The sequence below is a fragment of the Cervus canadensis genome, chromosome 23 (assembly GCF_019320065.1).
Source record: "Cervus canadensis isolate Bull #8, Minnesota chromosome 23, ASM1932006v1, whole genome shotgun sequence".
Lineage (NCBI taxonomy): Eukaryota > Metazoa > Chordata > Mammalia > Artiodactyla > Cervidae > Cervus > Cervus canadensis.
In genome coordinates this window covers 40,166,446-40,185,634 of record NC_057408.1, presented here as the reverse complement: position 1 = coordinate 40,185,634, position 19,189 = coordinate 40,166,446, and the positions used below count along the sequence as shown (strand labels likewise).

Sequence of the window (19,189 nt, the reverse complement as noted above, 5' to 3'; positions counted from 1 at the left end):
TTCCATGTATAAGGGATGTCTTATGATACTTCTCCTTCATCTACATCTCTGATGTCTCCTGCGTTGGCAGGTGAGTCCTTTACCACTCGCGCCCACTGGGATTCCAGGCACTAACTTTGTATATATAACTTTAAAAGCATACCAAACAGGCCCGTTTGTTTTATTATTTCTATTTCATACATAAAAAATGTTGAGATTCAGACAGTTTCTTTCCCATACTCAGGTAGCTAATAAATAGGTGAAGTTCTTAGCTAAAGGCCTAAACCCCAGTCATTTTGAGTCTGGTTCTATTTTCCCCTCGCTGTAAGGCAACAGCTCTCAAACTATGGTCCACAGACCCCTGAGTGTCCCTGAGACCCTTTTAGGGCTCCACAGGCCAAACTACTTTTGTAAAATCCTGAACTTTTGACCTGGGATTTTTCTGGTGACCCGGTGGTTAAGACTCTGAGCTTGCAGTGCAGGGGGCCTGAGTTCCATCCCTGGTCAGGGAACTAGATTCCACATGCCCTGGAGTCTCTAGTGCCTAGGTTCAGTGATTGTGGTACGCAGGCTTAGTGGCTCCATGGCATGTGGGATCTTCCCGGACCAGATATTGAACTCATGTCGCCTGCTTTGGCAGGCAGATTCTTTACCACTGAGCCAGCAGGGAAGCCCCTTAAATTGTTATTTTAAAATAAATTATGCTCATTTAAATTTTTTCTCAGTTTTTGATTCTTAATAAGGTCAGTATTGTGTGATAACTCAGAACAATAAAATTTCTTTGGGGTTTCCTCAGTCATTTTTCAGAATGAAAATGGGTTTCAAGAGAACATGTTGGGGATGGATACCAGAGGGGAAGAGATGGGGCGGGAGGATTTGGGAGATTGGGGTTGACACTTACACACTGTTGATACCAGGTATAAAATGGACAATTGATGTGAACATACTGTGTAGCACAGAGAAGCCTACCTAATGCACTATAGTGACCTAAAGGGGAAGGAAGTCCAGAAGAGGGGACACATGGCTTACTCATTGTGCTGTACAGTAGAAGCTGGCACAACACTGTAAGGCAACTACACTGCAATAAACATTAATTAATGAAAAAAAAGAAGAGCAAAGGTTGGTGGACAGCTATAGAGGACTGTACACGTGACAAGAAGGACCAGGAGCCAGACACGTGGCTGAGTGCTTCAGGGAATCTTCTATTCACAGCTGACGACAATGAAGTGAATCACACAATCAAGCTTTTCTTAGTCGTTTTTGTGGTTTAAGCGGCTCAGGCTGAATGTTACTGCGTGTTCAAAGCTGGAGCCCAGAGAACGGAAGGAAGAAAGAGGACTCAACTCTCAAATGTCCTTTGCTTCTGTCCAGCAAGTTGTCTCCCTCCAGAGGGAGTGAAGGCTTGAGCAGGGCCCCTGATGCTCAGACCCAGCGCAGCCGAGTCCAGTTCCTGCCCCACGGCACCAGTCCAGGCTTGTGACTGGGTGAGACCCAGTATACCTCCTGCTCTCTTTCTGTTGTTCCTTGGCAGATAGTGCCATTTATGTGTTCGTTGCAAAGTAGTTGTCACTTTAGCACATGCCTGGGTGGCTTATCTTCACAGGACACTATAAAACAAAATGAAACAAAAAGCCAATGCAGGGGAAAACAAGCTGGATGACGCATGGGCACATGGAAGGTGTCACCTGCTCGTTGTTAAATCAGATTAATTGCACTTCAGTGATTGTATCTAAGGGCCTAAGAGTGTCACCTTAGCTGACACAAATAGCCAATGATCCATGCACTCAACATACATGGTTTTGAGGAAAAACACTTACGTGTTTTTTTGATATATGAACTAAACTAGCTGCTTTTCTCATTAGATAAAAAAAACCATATTTACTTAAAGAACAACTGACAAACTATGGTAATTGGGTATTTGGCAGAAATTTCCTCAAAAACAAATGGAGTGAGCTTACACTGAATACTGCCGTATTGATGAATAGCTTTTTACACTGTGTTCGTGTTGGACACACACAACCCCACCCCTGGGAAGGACTCTTATGTCACTTTGCACGTAAGTCTGATTTGGCCCAAGGAAACTGTGAAAACTTGATCTGTGCACAGGCAACCCAGAACAATAGGTCACAACAAGGTCTTACTTTTCTTCCCAGTGGGAAATGTTAGGTTTTTTTTTTTTTTTTCTGAAATGTTAGTTCTTATTGGACAAAAACATACAGGACAAAACCATGTGGTTTTATTGGCCTCTGTGCCCATAAAAACATGTTACGTGACTAGTGCCATTGCAGTAGATCTATAATGAGAGTGATTTCTAGATACTGATTTTCAATAGTTCATTCTCATTTCTTCCAATAAGTGTTTACCAAACACCTATTAAGTGCCAAGCACTGGCACTTACAAATTTCAGTGAGTGGTTTATATATAGTATATATAAATAGTAACTATATAATATATGTAATAACTATAACTTTGGGTAATGACTGTCATACATAAGTGCAACCAGAACACAAAGAAGGAGTGATTAATTCCTTCTTCCAAGTCTTTGCAGGCTTGAGATACAGGAGTAGTAAACTGGATTGGAGTTGGAGGACATTACTCTTTTTTTGGGCTGCACCGTGTGACTTGTGAGACCTTACTTCCCCGTCCAGAGACTGAATCTGTGCCCCCTGCATTGGAAGGCTGAGTGGTTTTTTTAAACTTTTTTTTTAGCTTTTTATTTAATATTGGAGTATAGCTGATAGTCTTAGGTTCACAGCAGAGCAACTCAGTCATAATATATGTGAATCTATTCTCCCCCAAATTCCCTTCCCATCCAGGTTGCCACGTAACATTGAGCAGAGTTCCCTCTTGGGAACATGTAGGTCCTTGTTGGTTATCTACTTGAAATATAGCAGTGTATATATGTCCATCTCAAACTCCCTAATTATCCTTTCCCCCAACCCTTCTCCCTGGTAGGCAGAGTTCTTAACCATTGGACTGCCAGGAAATTCCCTGAGGCCATTAAACCTCTTGAACAGTCCCAGAAAGTAGATGTACAGGTATTAGCTTGGAGCCATCTCAGTTGGGACCATTTCCATCACAGAGTTAATGGATGCTTCCTGTGGACCTGTTTGAGCTTGGGGTGAATTCTTAATGACACCAAGCCAATTGAACTAGACTAGGGTTGCAGAACTTTACAAGCTACCTGGTGCTCCTCTTGTAGTGGTGGGAGGAAGCTGTTTATCTCGTTCTGCCACAGCAATTTCCAACCCCCATCCCCCACTCTTTCTTTGTGGGCTGCCTTTTAGTATAAAACAAGTACAGAGATTTGAAGTAGGATCATCTGTCTCCCCGAGAACAGAATTGTTCCTCAGGGTCTCAGCCTACTGGCTTCTTGAAATCTGAAAGATTACTCTTTGTCCTTTGATATTTCTCTAACATCAAAGATGTGACTGTATTGTCCTTGGTGCTCCTCATGAACTATAATAAATAACATCTTTGTCTTCAGCCAGGGTTATAGCTGACAGTCAAGACACTTGTATTAAGTGGCAACAGTAGTCACCTCTAGTGTGACCAGTAGCCATCTCGTCAACAGGTGATCATCTGCAAATAAAAGAAGAGCAGCAAAACTGTGATGGTTCATTTCATGTGTCAACCGGGCTAGGCCACAGTGTCCAGATATTTGCAAACTCAGATATAAATGACCCTGTGAAAGTATTTTAGGTGATATTAACATTTAAATTAGTAGACTTTGAGTAGCAGATGACTTGCTCCTACTGTGAGTGGGCCTCATCTAATCCACTGAAGGACTGAAGCAATGAGAGACAGAGGTCCCCAGAAGAAGAGGAAATCCTGCCTGCAGACTGTTTTTGAACTTCTTTTTCTTTTTTAAAATCTGCAACATCAGCTTTTCTCTAGGTCTCCAACATGCTGGCCCACTCTGCAGATTTTGGACTGGCAAGCCTCTGCAATGACATGAGCCAATTCCTTAAAATAAATTTCTCTATCTATATGTATATATCCTATCTGTTCTGCTTCTCTGGAGAATCCTGAATAATACAGAAACATACCATGATTTTGGAAAATGGGGTAAGAAATTGTAATTTTGGGGAGGGGCTTAGAAGATCTGTGTGATAAATGTGATTGTGTCTGCTCAACATATGGGGATGCAGATGTCTTAGGAGCTCTCTGCCCTTCACTTGGCTGGGACATTACTGAATTTGTGTCCCCTAGCTGCCCAGGGACTTCTATCATCACCACACTCCCCATTCTTTTAGTTTTTCCTAGATCCATTTAGTTAAATTTAAATTTGTGTACTTTCCCAATACATTATACAAGTGCTTATAAGATTTCATAAAAGTCTAATATTGGGAAACTAATAAAATAACTTACAAAACTTTTTTCACCCAGTTTTATTGAGATATAATTGACATACAGGACTGTGTAAATTTAAGGTGTCTTGATGACATATATAATAATTTGACTTACCTACATCATGAAACAATGATCACAATAAGTTTACTGAGCATCCATCATCTCATGTAAATTCAAAATTAAAGAAGTAGAAAAAAAATAGTTTCCTTGTGATGAGAACTCTTAGAATTTACTCTTAATAACTTCCATATATAGCATACAGCAGTGTTAATTATATTTACCAGTTGTACATTATATCCCTCGTACTTATTATCTCTCTCTCTCTTTTTTTAACTTTTATTTGCATTTATTTTCTGTGGCATTTATTCCCAGGCCATAAGTTTCTGTTTTTTCAGTTTCTTCTGGGATATCTTTTTCTTCTGTGCAACCTCCTCTTCTGGTTTAGGAACACTGTTCTTTTTCAGTAAGGATCATCTCAATGTGGCAGGGAGAGCTCATGTAGGGGTTGATCCGACCGCGAGCTCTGTCAGTCCTGTGCTGCATCTTGGGGGCTTTGTTCACTTGGATGTGCTCAATGACCAGAGAATCTACATCTAAGCCCTTAAATTCAGCATTACTCTCTGCATTTTTGAGCATGTGCAGTAAAAATTCAGCACTCTATTTGGGCCACCGACCCTGCGTCTGAGAGGGTAACAAGCAGGAAGGCCAGGGTTCTCCAAAGGGAAGAAATAGGCTGCAAGTGCCAGACATTTTTCTCTCTCTTAAGCGACAGGAAGAAACAAACTAGCGATATTTTTTTTTTCTTCTCCATACAGATTTGAAAGGAGGTTTCTCTTAAAATGCTGTGTTGCCATGACACCTGGTTTCACCGCTGAAGCTAACTATTCTCAAACCTTGAGTTAACCAATACATTTTTTTTCTTATGGAAATGTTTGTCTTAAGATATGTTAATTTACCCCAGACTCTGTAAATTCCGCCAAATGGCCCAACCTACTTACTCAGATATTGTTCCCCTAATCTATGTAAACGAAACTATTTGTTTGGTAATCTGCCCTTCTACAAGATTCAAGTCAATCGTTTATGGCCGGGGATGAATTATCTGGTGCCATTCCCGATTTTAAGACATTCCTTTCTTTTCATTAACAGACTGTGAGTGACTATATAACATCCAGCTGAAGACTAGAAGGGGGGTACTCTTTCTGCCCCCTTCTGATGCCTATGTCAGAAGCTTTCTCTATGTCCTTTATACTTTAATAAAACTTTATTACACAAAAGCTCTGAGCGATCCAGCCTCATCTCTGGCCACGGATTGAATTTGTCTCCTCTGGAGGCCAAGAATCCTGGCGTCTTATCGTTCAGCAACAACCTTTCACGTCCAGCCCCACTGTTTGGCCTGTGCACACCTACCAACTCCACCACTGTAACGACGGAATGGCACACATCACTTCTTTAAAGTGACATCCTTCAGATACTTGGTGGTTTTTCGGATATGCATACCCTTTATGGCCTGGGCAGTTTCACGAGTGTTCTTAAAGTGAACACGAAGATTTGAACCTCTTGGTTTGCATGATTTTGTGGGGTTTTCTGGGTCAAGTGAATAGTGCACCATTTTTAGGGATCAGCTCAGGCCGCTTACTGGAGAAGGAGCTTATTATCTCTTTTTAAGTGAAAGTTCATCTAGAGAGGTACATATTCCATGGACAGGATGTTGACCGTCTCAGAAAGTGAGTGGATCTTACTTATCTTATGACTGGAAGTCTGTGCCTTGTTACTGTATTCATCCAATTTCCCTCCCCCACTCCTGCCTCTAGGAACTGAAAATCTGATCTTGTTTTCTATGAATGTGTGTGTTTGTTTGTGACCTGCAACACTATGTTAGTTCCTGTTGTACAACATCGTGATTCAGTATTTTTATACATTTCAAAATGTTCACCACTACATGTCTAGTCACTATCTGTCACCAAAGATATGACATAGATACTGACTGTATTCCCTGAACTGTACACTTCATACAAATGACTCATTTATTTTGCAAGTGGAAGTCTGTATTTCTTAATCTCTCTCATCTGTTTCTTTACTCCCCTCACCCTGTCTCCTCTGGTAACTGTGTGTTTGTTCTCTGTATCTATGAGTCTGTTTTGAAAAAAAAAATTTTCTGAAAGGAAAATCAAGTGAAGGAAACAGGTATCACAAGAAGCAAGATACAAAGTCTTTTGGATCTTTGTTGCAATCTCTCTGCTATTTCTTGTTAGGAAGTTCTTTACTCATGGTCTGCTACTCTCAGGTCTAGAATGAACTCATATTCCCTGAGGATGTATAGAACTACATTCCTAAGAGAAATATGATTTCCTGATGGTTTAAGATGCTTTCAGAACAATTCATAAGGCCGAGAATCTCAAGCACAGGATTCCCTGTTTATGAATCCCTGTTCCTTCCATACTACCTGGGAGAAAGGAAGACCAGGGGAGGACCAAGAATCAGAGACAGATGTTTTCCCGGGATCTGACTGCAGGTTCTGAGATGAGCTTGAAAAATTTTCCTGGGGGGCAGGATAAAACCGCAGGTGTGTTAGACCAGGTCAAGTATAATTTCTGCATTAAAGAGTATCACTGACAACCCCAGAAAGAAGGAAATGTAAAAGCTATCCATTAACTGTAGTCAAAACACATTATAGTTGGATTTCAGCTGTGCCTCTACAACTCTGTGAGATTCGTAGTGAGGCTGTGTCCGTTTGTTGTATTAATAATTAGGGTTCAAAACAGACTCTATCAGTCCTAGGATGCTGCCTCCTCTCTTCCTGCTTCTAGTTCCCTAACTTCAAATGTGAACTGCTTGTCCCGACACACATGGAATGCAGTCAGGAGTCTCAGCTTCACGTCTTGGCTCACAAAACAGACACGTGTAATAAATACCTTTAGTTTTTTGTAAACAAAGTTATCATTTTGGGTCCCTATCCATACAAGTGGAGACATTTAATTGTAGCAAATTCAAGATTTCTTTTACCCCTAAGAAAGGGGCTTGTGCCTAAACTTAACAGCCGAGGCCCCATCTGCTCCTGATGTCATCTATCTTCACAAGCATCCTCTGAAACTTCCATCCGTCTGTCTGGGCTGGCTGTCATTATGTGCAGTCTGCTGTGGAGACATTCCTATCCACATGGCCCATCAGACCTGGTCCTTTTCTTTGTTACTTCTGGGCACTCTTGGCCTCAGAGGATTTATTCTCCTCCACTGGTGGCTCAGACAGTAAGGAGTCTGCCCACAATGCAGGAGGCCCGAATTCTATCCCTAGGTTGAGAAGATATCCTGGAGAAGGGAATGGCAACCCCTCCAATATTCTTGCCTGGAGAATTTCAAGGACAGAGGAGCCTGGCAGGCTATGGTCCATGGGGTTGTAAAGAGCCGGACACAACTGAGAGACTAACAGACACACACACTGAAGACATGACTTCTTTTGTAGAGCATTGTTGTTCCCTTGGATCTCTTACCAGGAAATAGGTGTGTTTGATTTTGGATCTCACAAACTATCTGCATGTTCCCCAGGAACAAATGAGAAATTGATCATCCCCACCATCTTTAACTTTCCCTTTTAACTCTTTTCCTATTCTCAGAGGGTGGGCTGATTGCTTATATTCACAAAGAATCCTCCCTTCACAAAGTAAATCTTTTGTCTATGCATCATGTCTTTTCATATCCTTTATTTATTTATGGTTGTGCTAGGTCATCGTTGCTGACGGGCTTTCTCTAGTTGCAGCAAGGGAGGCTTCTCTCTAGCTGTGATGCAAGGCTTCTCATGCGATGGCTTCTTTTGTTGCAGAGCACAGGCTCTAGGGCCTTGGACTCAGTAGTTGTGGCACATGGGTGTAGTTGCCCAGTGGCACATGGAATCTTCCTGGACTAGGGATTGAACCCATGTCTCCTGCATTGGCAGGTGGATTCTTTACCACTAAGCCACCAGGGAAGTCCTCCGATCTTTTTTTACTAGCGCAGAATGCGGCAAAGCCCGGTCTTGAATGAAGGAAATACTGAGGGGGAAAAATTCACATTTCAAAAGTATTATCCTACGTCACACTTAAGCTGAGAGTGAAACTGTGTGAAATGAGAGAGCAGATTGTCTCTAAAGAGAAATTACCCCAAGAAGAAAAAATGAGCAAGAACTGAGAGATGGGTTGGAAACATTGGTTTTTCAGTGTTCTCTTGACTTTGTTTGATGGGAATATTCATGAGGGACATGTGTTGCTGTTTTGCTACTTTAGATGTGAATGTCAAGTAGGCCAAATTTCTAGGATATTAATGGATTTTGTATTACAAATCAATACATTTTTATTAAATGAATGAACAACAAACAGTGATGGACATAACTAGATATATTAAAGCAGCTCAGGGCTAGAAAAGCAGAAAGAACTTCACAGATGTTTACATTTGAAAGATTGAGATTAGAAATTAACTTGGTATTATTGTTCTCAAGTGGCACTTAATAATCTTGGGGCACAGTATTGCACATTAGAGAACTTATTTCGTTAACAGTTCTCAGTCAGGCGCTTGGCTATTGAATGTTGACACAGGGGAAATAAAAACCTACAAAAAAACAACCAATGAGCTCTGCAGAGCTGTGCTACGGATTTGGACTTTAACTTTTTGATTGGAGGTATTACTACGGCAGTCGGCTGACCTGCCAGAAGGATCATTAAGATCAAAGGCTATACCTTATGATGTTTGCCTTTTAAAAAGTAAATGCTACGCTGAATTTCATAGTTCACAGCTTTCAGCTGGAAGTGACAGCATGAATTCTTGGTATCTGCCTTGGTTTCTGTGCTCTCCTGCCCTCCTCTTGGTTTCTGGCTTGGTAAGGAAACAATATAGGGAAAAAAATTAGAAAAACTGGGGATAGTTGATACTTATTACTAAAGAACAACCTGTCTGTTTTTTGTTTTTTAAGGAATTTCAAAATGTTAATGAAATTAAATATTGTTTGTTTGTTTGTTTGTTTTGGTGAGCAGGGGCAGGCAGAGTACTGGGAGTGAGAAGAAGACGCCCCAGAGGAAAAGTCAGGGACATGAGATAAAATTACGTTTTCTCTGCAGTTTCATTGTTGTGTAACAAGTTTTCTTACGATAAGATGGAAATTTGAAAATCATTCCGTTTTTACTAAGGAATGTGATATGTATTGCTGTTATAGGAATGTGAGATGTGACGGAGTGAATAATGAATGTCATGGGCACAGCCAGTACTTAAGTTTTGTATCGTGGAATATCTTCTTCTTCATCAGGTTAGACCAGTCTTTCTACAATGACAGGTAGTTGGTGCCACAAACCAACTTGAGGTTTTATTTATTATTTTTATTGGAGTGTAGGTGATTTACAACGTTGTGTTAGTTTTAGGTATGCAGCAAAGTTAATCAGTTATACATATAATCCACTCTTTTCCTTTCTTTTTTTTAAAGATTCTTTTTCCATATAGGCCATTACAAAGTATTGAGTAGAGTTCCCTGTGCTATACAGTAGGTCCTTATTAGTTACCTATTTTATATAAGTGGTTTGTACATGTCAATCCCAATCTCCCAACTTATCTCCCCCTCTAACACCCCCTGGTAACCATTACTGAGGTTTTTAATGAAGTGTCAGATGCCTGGGGAGAATCTTTATTTGTGATTTTTAAATAACAATTATTATGTTGAGCTAATATTCTGTGAACAGAACTACCTCAGTGAGAACAAGAGATACCATGGGAGACTCATTAAAACTGTAATTATGAATGAATGCTTGGTAATGTTTTTTCGGGAGGTGTGTTGGCATTCATCTGTGAGGGTGTGCCTGTGTATGGCCAAGGTGTGAGACAATCAAGACACTAATTAATATAAAAAAGCGTGGTCACCATCCAACCTGTTTATCCTCACTGCTTGCCAGATACCCCAATTGATTCTAGCATGGAGATTCTAGTACCTACAGGTAATCTGTATTTAAATAAAATTGTCCCTTACATTTGTATGACATTTTATTATAGTTTGTCACATTGTTTCACATTACATCATGTAACTGTCATAATACCCAGAAAGCCAGCACTAACCACATTGTACAGATACTCCAAGTATCCGAGTACCAGGAAGGTGAACTGACTTGCTGGTAATTGGTAGAAGCAGGAATAAAAGCCAGACCTACTGTCTATAAGTCCATGAGCTTTTTAAACTGGACTTCATTATGAAATCTCAGGTTTACTTAGTTTTCTCCACTGGGTATGTGGTCTGGGTTTCATTTAGTCTGCACCTGCCCACTTGCTTCAGTTGTGTCCCACTCGTTGCGACCACATGGACTGTAGCCCACCAGGCTTCTCTGTCCATGGGATTTTCCAGGCAAGAATACTGGAGTGGGTTGTCATTTCCTCCTCCAGGAATCTTCCCGACCCCGGCATCAAACCTGCGTCTCCTGTGTCTCCTGCCTTTGTTGGTGAATTCTTTACCGTTGAGCCACTGAGGAGCCCTTCATTTGGTCACTTGTAGAGAATTTATTTTCAGTTTGTTGTTTTCATGTGCAAAGTATAGCCATAGATTTTTTTTTTTCTGAAGTATTTGGTATTGACTTTGAAGACAAAGTCTTGAGTGAAATGTGACATTAAACCATGGTTAATGAGGTCTTCAATAAAATTTTCTGTTTAAAGCATCATTATAAATTATAATGTTTTAATGCCTAGAATAAGTCATTAGATTTTTCAAATGAAGCTCCATGAATTCTTTAGAAAGTCATGTTTAATGTGAACACTTATTGGAGGGCAGGACTCATGTTCTGCCTTCTTTTGAATCTGAGAACTTGGCTTCTTGCTTCACCCCTTCAAATTCATACAACAGACTGTTTCATTTTTTATATGAAATGAGAAGACCCTTGGGTCAAAAAGTTATCTTAGACTCTGATTTAGTTCTCTTGAATACATGCCAGAAACTAATCCATAATATTAAGGAAAAAACAAAACCCCACAGATGGCTAGATGGAAATTGGAATCAATAAGACTATTATGTCACAGACATCATAATAATATCATTTTTTTATGTGTTTGTTTCCCAGCCAACTCCAGAAATCTTTGGTGAGTCTATTTTGAGTTTTGCCCTATGGGACTGAGCAGGGCACAGCACACATAGAAAAAGAAGGTCGTGTGAATAATAGAACAACAGAACAGAAGAAATTAGGACACACTTCATGCTAAGCACAATGCATGCTTGCACTGAACTTTGATCAAGCACTGGCTTCTTTTGATTTATTGAAGAACATTTTATTGTTTCTGCTCAGGGATTCCACATACTCAGCAAAAAAAAAAAAAAAAAAATAGATGATGGTATAAGAAAGTCCAACATAGTGACTGACATATTGGCATCCCATAAATGTCTACTATTGTTATTTTTGCTACCTTTGTGCCAAATCAGATAAACCTGATGTCCTTCCTATTCAGTTGTACACTTAGAGACTTGGCCATATTATCTACCTTTTGAAACTTTAGAATAATTCAAATATAGATTAGGAATTTTGCTTGAGAGCTCCAAGGTACACTATTAGCAAGGAATATACATATATGGATTGATTGAACTAAGTTTACCTTGTGTAAACATTTGCTTCCTATATAGTCATCTAATCTAGTCTTTCAAATTAATATTATATGGAGTGACCAATTTCTTATTCCTGAAGTTGTCATTTAAGGGACATGGATAAAACAAGAGCGTATGTATGCAAAACTCCATAGCCCCAAGCCTGACTCAAGGGAGGTTCTCAATCAATCAATCAATCAATCAATCAATGTATATTGAATCAGAGCATGGTACTCTCTTATCTGAGACAAAAGAAACTTGCTTACTCCTAATCAGTGGTTGATAAAGATTTTCTTCTTTCATAAGCACAACATTCAATGTGTTTTTGTTATTTTTGTTAAAGATGTAGATAATGGACTTGACCGGGATATATTTGATATCAATGAAGGTTTGTGGATTTTTAATTTTACATTCTTTATTAAGTGGGGAGTTTGAATCCAATTTGCTAACAAAAATTTTTATCTTCCTTCTTAGATCTGGGACTGGATCTTTTTGAGGGAGACATCATACTTGATGAGGTGAGTTGAAACAATGTAAGGAAGAACTTTCAATTAATCACTGCAAGCTGAAATCAAGTACCTGACAATGATGGGGCAGTGTGGACTTTGTTAAACCCAACTGTCTCTAAGGATGTAGGATCATAGTTGACACATTTAGTCAATGAATACATTATGTGCTAAGGGATTCACATAATGGTATCTTCATCATTCATTACTCAGATTCTTTGTGGTTGAAGACTGTCACTCATCTTGCACGCTTTGCTCTTACTGATCTAAGTGATTTTCATTATTGCAATGCTTCCCTGGTAACTCAGCTGGTAAAGAATCCGTCTGCAATGTGGGAGACCCCTGTTCAGTTCGTGGGTCAGGAAGATCCCCTAGAGAAGGAATAGGCTACCCTCTCCAGTATTCATGAACTTCCCCGGTGGCTCAGATGGTAAAGAAACTGCCCGCAATGTGGGAGACCTGGGTTTGATCCCTGGGTTGGGAAGACACCCTCGAAGTGGGCATGGCAACCCACTGCAGTATTCTTGCCTGGGAAATCCCATGGACAGAGGAGCCTGGTGGGCATGGGGTCACAAAGAGTTGGACATGACTGAACATAAGCACACATGATATTTTTGTTTTTAAATAGAACCTCACTGATTAAAGCTAGTTGAAGCAAAATTAAATTGAATTGGTAAATTTAATGATTTAATTATCACTTATCATTCATAATTATAATTAATTATAATTATAAATATAATTAATATAATTAATATATCATTAATAATTTAATTATCATAAGAGAGAGATTTTGTGATTTTTACTCCGACAGCTGAGAATAGTGTTGCCACGTAAAGATCCTCCTAAAATATTCATAAAGAGTACTGGTTCTTACTTCGCCATCATAGCACACAGATAAACACAGGTATCATGTTTAAACATCCCTCAACCCCCATATGAACTTCAACTCAAGAAACAGAGCTACAGTGTTTGAGGTTTAGTCCTTGGTCTGCTCTTCTCCCCTTCTTGATCCGATCCTGTGTCAGGGCTTTAAATGTCACCTCTATGCTGACGACTCCAAACGTATAACTCTGGTTCATTCCTTCCCCCAAGTTCCCGACTGGTCTATCCTGATGCTAATCCGTCAGTTCCATTGGAATATTTATGAGATACCTCAACATAATGTGTCCTCAATTCAACTCTGATTTCCCACGAAAGCTGTCCCTCTCCAGTTTTCCCTCTTGGTAAAGTCATCACCACTCCCTCTCCCCACTCCACTGAATAATAAGTAAAAAATCCAGGAGTCACCTTTGCTTCTTCCCTTTTCTTCACCTTGCCATCCTCTCCTTCACTAAGTTCTAACATTTCTATCTCCAGTGCATCTATACTCCTAAGAATCCACTTTTCTTCGATTTATCTACTTCAAATGCAGATCTCCTAGAATCGTTTCTACTCTGTCCCTGTCCCCTGTCCTCCACAGCAAAGTGATCTTTTAAATTAGCAATGCCACCTTTTTACTTCCCGCCTTGAGACTCTTCAATGGCTTCCTCTTGTATTTAGAATAATATCCAGATTGACCCACAGCCTCCAGGACCTTGCATGATTTAACTCCTGCCTACCTTTCCTCCCATCTCCTCTCTTCTTTAATCTCATCTCATTAGCACACTGGCCTCAAACATGCAAGAGATACCAAGCATATACCCACCTTGGAGTAGAACAATGACTGTTTCCTTTGTCTAGAATGATCTTTCCAAATTCAGTTCAGTTCAGTCGCTCAGTCATGTCCGACTCTTTGCAACCCCACGGACTGCAGCTCACCAGGCTTCCCTATCCAACACCAACTCCCGGAGTTTGTTCAAATTCATCTCCACTGAGTCAGTGATGCCATCCAACCATCTCATCCTTTGTTGTCCCCTTCTCCTCCTGCCTTCAGTCTTTCCCAGCATCAGGGTCTTTTCAAATGAGTCTACTTGTCGCATCAAGTGGCCAAAGTATTGGAGTATCAGCTTCAGCATCAGTCCTTCCATTGATTATTCAGGACTGATTTCCTTTATGTGGACTGGTTGGATCTCCTTGCAGTCCAAGGGACTCTCAAGAGTCTTCTCCAACATCACAGTTCAAAAGTATCAATTCTTCAGTGCTCAGCTTTCTTTATAGTCCAACTCTCACATCCGTACATGACCACTGGAAAAACCATAGCTTTCACTAGATGGACCTTTGTTGGCAAAGTAATGTCTCTGCTTTTTAATAAGCTGTCTAGGTTGGCCAAAGCTTTTCTTCCAAGGAGCAAACATCTTTTAATTTCATGGCTGCAGTCATATCTGCAGTGATTTTGGAGCCCCAAAAAATAAAGTCAGCTACTGTTTCCACTGTTTCCCCATCCATTTGCCATGAAGTGATGGGACCAGATGCCATGATTGTGGTTTTCTGAATGTTGAGTTTTAAGCTAACTTTTTCACTCTCCTCTTTCACTTTCATCAAGAGGCTTTTTAGTTCCTCTTCACTTTCTGCCATAAGGGTGGTGTTATCTGTATATCTGAGGTTATTGATATTTCTCCCAGCAATCTTGATTCCAGCTTGTGCTTCATCCAGCCTGGCATTTCACATGATGTACTCTGCATGTAAGTTAAATAAGCAGCGTGACTATATACAGCCTTGACGTACTCCTTTCCTGATTTGGAACCAGTCTGTTGTTCCATGTCCAGTTCTAACTGTTGCTTCTTGACCTGCATACAGATTTCTCAGAAGGTAGGTCAGGCAGTCTGGTATTCCCATCTCTTAAAGAATTTTCCACAGTTTGTTATGATCCACACAGTCTAAGGCTTTGGCATAGTCAATAAAGCAGAAGTAGATGTTTTTCTGGAACTCTCTCACTTTTTCAATGACCCAATGGATGTTGGCAATTTGATCTCTGGTTCCTCTGCCTTTTCTAAATCCAGCTTGAACATCTGGAAGTTCTTGGTTCACCTACTGTTGAAGCCTGGCTTGAAGAATTTTGAGCATTACTTTGCTAGCTTGTGAGTGCAAATTGTGTGGTAGTTTGAGCATTCTTTGGGATTGCCTTTCTTTGGGATTGGAATGAAAACTGACCTTTTCCAGTCCTGTGGCCACTGCTGAGTTTTCCAAATTTGTACTCAATATGCCAGCATTTTCACAGCATCGTCTTTTAGAATTTGAAATAGCTCAGCTGGAATTCCATTACCTCCACTAGCTTTGTTCGTGGTGATGCTTCCTAAGGCCCACTTGACTTCACATTCCAGGATGTCTGGCTCTAGGTGAGTGATCACACCATCATGATCATCTGGGGCATGAAGATCTTTTTTGTATAATTCTTCTGTGTATTCTTGCCACCTCTTCTTAGTATCTTCTGCTTCTGTTAGGTCCATACCATTTCTGTCCTTTATTGTACCCATCTTTGCATGAAAAATTCCCTTGGTATCTCTAATTTTCTTGGAAAGATCTTTGGTCTTTCCCATTCTATTGTTTTCCTCTATTTCTTTGCATTGATCACTGAGGAAGGCTTTCTTATCTCTCCTTGCTATTCTTTGGAACTCTGCATTCATATGGGTGTATCTTTCCTTTTCTACTTTGCCTTTCACTTCTCTTCTTTTCATAGCTGTTTGTAAGGCCTCCTCAGATAAACATTTTGCCTTCTTGCATTTCTTTTTCTTGGGGATGGTCTTGATCTCTGCCTCCTGTACAATGTCACAAACCTCCGTCCATAGTTCTTCAGGTGATGTCCAAGGAAACTTTCAAGTCTGGCTCTTTCTTATCACTCTCATTTCACCTTCCATGTCATCCTTTCAAAGAGTCCTGTCCTGACCACTTTATCTAATGCACTCCCCCCAATTCCTTTATTCTTGTTCGAATCTCCCTTTTTATTTCCTCTGCTACTATTAAATAGATCCTGTTTAAACTTTTTTCTTACATGCCATTTGTCTCCTCCACTAGAGCCTGAGAAATGAGGAGACATTGGTACTTTTGTTACCAATGGATCTCTTTTCTCTTGAACAGTGTTCATTTCATTGACTGGATGAATACATTAATGAAATATTATGTTTTCTATTCCAAAAATTTCAATATTTTAAAATTTTTTGAAAACTTTGGTATAGCTCATGTGGAACATTTTCTCATATTGTGAGATCAAGATGATTGAAGTTTTGCTATCACTTCTTTCTTATATGTTTTTAAATCTTTAGTATAGGAAACTAGTCTATGAATCTACCATATTTGTAGCCCAGTTTTACATCAGTCATTATTTACATGATTTTGCATGGTTCCTTCTTCAGCTTCATCAACAAAGTTAATGATAGTAATTAATGATTTCCCATCAGGCAATCATAGAATTGTGAATGAACTGATCACATATCCTGTGCCTCCCTCTCACTCATCTGGCTTTTACAAATGCTTTGCCAAAACCCTTCAGGGAGTTAGGGGTTTTGAGGGGCCTGAGCCACTCGTCTCCTTGCATGGCCCTGCAGTAAACATTTCTTTGCTCCAAACTCTGATGTTTTGGGCATATAAACTTGCACTAACACTTAAAAGGATATGTAAAAATATGAATAATTGAAGTGAAATAAGATTAAAGGAAATATTAATGCTTGCCATTCTCCTTATTAAAAAAGAGAAGTTAGTGATTTCTTCCTAAAACTTTTGTTATGATATGATAAAAGTAGGTGTATACACACATGTGTACATGCATACACACACGGACAGTTTGTTTAGGTTGCCTTGTTGTTATTTAGTTCCTAAGTCCTGTCTAGATTCTTTTGCGACCTCATGACTATAGCCCGCCAGCCTCCTCTGTCCATGGAATTCTCCAGGCAAGAATACTGGAGTGGGTATTCCCTTGTCCAGGAGATCTTCCTGACTTATGGATTGAACCTGAGTCTCCTGCTTTGGCAGGCAGATTCTTTACCACTGAGCTACAGGGAAGCCCTTAGGTTGCTTGGGAAAGCTTAAAACTTCTTTTATTTCTGGGTTAACTATTGCTTGTTTCATAGTTTTTGACTGATACCTTCAATGACTTCTTTCTCACTTATTTTTGACAGATACAAGAAAGAAATGCCATCGTTGGAGAAAGATATAGGTGGCCTCATACTATTCCATATGTTCTAGATGAGAGCTTGGGTTAGTATGAAATTTGGAGTGTGCACAAATAACGTATGTTCCTAACAGAATAGGATGACGGTATTTTCAAGGGAAGACTCACATGGCCATTAAGCATTTTGTTTGTTGCTTTGTGTGGCTAAGTGTGTGTGTGTGTGTGTGTGCATTATCAGTTGTGCTTGACTCTTTGTGACCCCATGGATTGTAGCCTGCCTAAATACACTTATGTAAAAATAAATCAGCAAAATGAAGAATGAACAGAACCTAGATGATTTTGTATGAAATATTTGCTGAGTTTTGACCAGTAAAGGGCTTCCCTTGTGGCTCAGCTGGTAAAGAGTCCGCCTTCAATGTGGGAGACCTCGGTTTGATCCCTGGGTTGGGAAGATCCCCTGGAGAAAGGAACGGCTACCCACTCCAGTATTCTGGCCTGGAGAATTCCATGGACTGTATAATCCATGGGGTCGCAAGAGTTGGACGTGACTGAGCAGCTTTCACTTTGACCAGTAAAGGGATTAATTCAGCCAAGGTTTACGGAGCGCCTACTCTGTACTGGACAGTTGGAACATAAAGATTCAGAAGCTAGTCTTTATTTTAAAGGAGAGGCTTCATCTATGTTCAGACTTCACTCATGACTGAAAAACAAGCAGCAAACAAACAAACAAAACTCTAGGAACTGTCATTATTTTACTAACATTTTATTTTGCCAAGTCAGGAATTTAGTAAGAACCCACTTTCTTTTAATCATCCTTTTTTTATAAAATAAATAATGTTTTAATACTAAAAAGTCAGAAGAATCTAGTCCAAAAGAAGGGGCAAGTTTTCTGTATTAGAAATTTATTGTCATGGAAAACACTAAACAAAATTCTCATTTTACCCATGGATTAGTAAAAATGATATCACTGACCAGCATCAGTTTAGGAACTGCCATTTGGGAAATTTTCACTTAAGTATCATTTATTTGGGCTTCCTCAGTTGGCTTAGCGGTAAACAATCTACCTGTATACAGGAGATGCTGGAGACAGGGTTGGATCCTTGGGTCTAGAAGATCCCCTGGAGGAGGAAATGGCAACCCACTCCATTATTCTTGCTGGGAAAATCCCATGGACAGAGGAGCCTGGTGGGCTATACAGTCCATGGGGTCACAATGAGTTGGACATGACTGAGCGGCTAACATCATCCGTTTCAGTGTGTGTGCTCAGTCATGTCCAACTCTTTGCGACCCCAAGGACTGTAGCCCACAGGCTCCTCTGTCCATGGAATTCTCGCGGCAAGATACTGGAGTGGGTTGCTCTTTCCTACTCCAGGGAATCTTTCTGACCCAGAGGTTGAACTCGTGTCTTTTGCATCTCTTGCATTGGTAGGCAGATTCTTTTTCACTAGCACAACCTAGGAAGCCTCATTTCAGTAGAGATAATTATAAATCAAAAGCTAATTATATAGAATGGAATACATATTATGATTGATATGTTCAAAGAGCTATGGGAGCCCATTGGAGGACATTTAACTCAAACTAGATATAAAGGCATATACAATAGGGGGCAAGTGACCCTGTGCAGTAAGGCTGCTGTGAAGCTTGTGCAAGTTGTACTCCACACATGGGTGCCTGGGGAGGGGGGCAAGTGGGACTGAAATTAAGTTTGCATTATATTCATCAACAGGCATTCATCTCTTTGAATAAAGTGCTATTCATC

At 40.1% G+C, this 19,189-nt stretch overlaps 1 protein-coding gene across 2 annotated transcripts in view; it reads left to right on the top strand.

The window, feature by feature from the left end:
* Positions 1-9,023: 9,023 nt before the first annotated feature.
* The window catches only part of MEP1B (meprin A subunit beta), a 34,265-nt gene continuing 24,099 nt past the window's right edge, over positions 9,024-19,189 (top strand). Inside the window, exons 1-5 of one of the 2 annotated variants that reach the window (XM_043444475.1) lie at positions 9,024-9,177; positions 11,387-11,405; positions 12,245-12,289; positions 12,376-12,419; positions 17,438-17,516. In XM_043444475.1, the coding sequence (XP_043300410.1) occupies positions 9,115-9,177; positions 11,387-11,405; positions 12,245-12,289; positions 12,376-12,419; positions 17,438-17,516 (250 nt within the window). In that variant the 5' untranslated portion in view covers positions 9,024-9,114. The remainder of the gene's footprint in view (positions 9,178-11,386; positions 11,406-12,244; positions 12,290-12,375; positions 12,420-17,437; positions 17,517-19,189) is intronic. The other variant, XM_043444476.1, reaches the window with a different exon arrangement.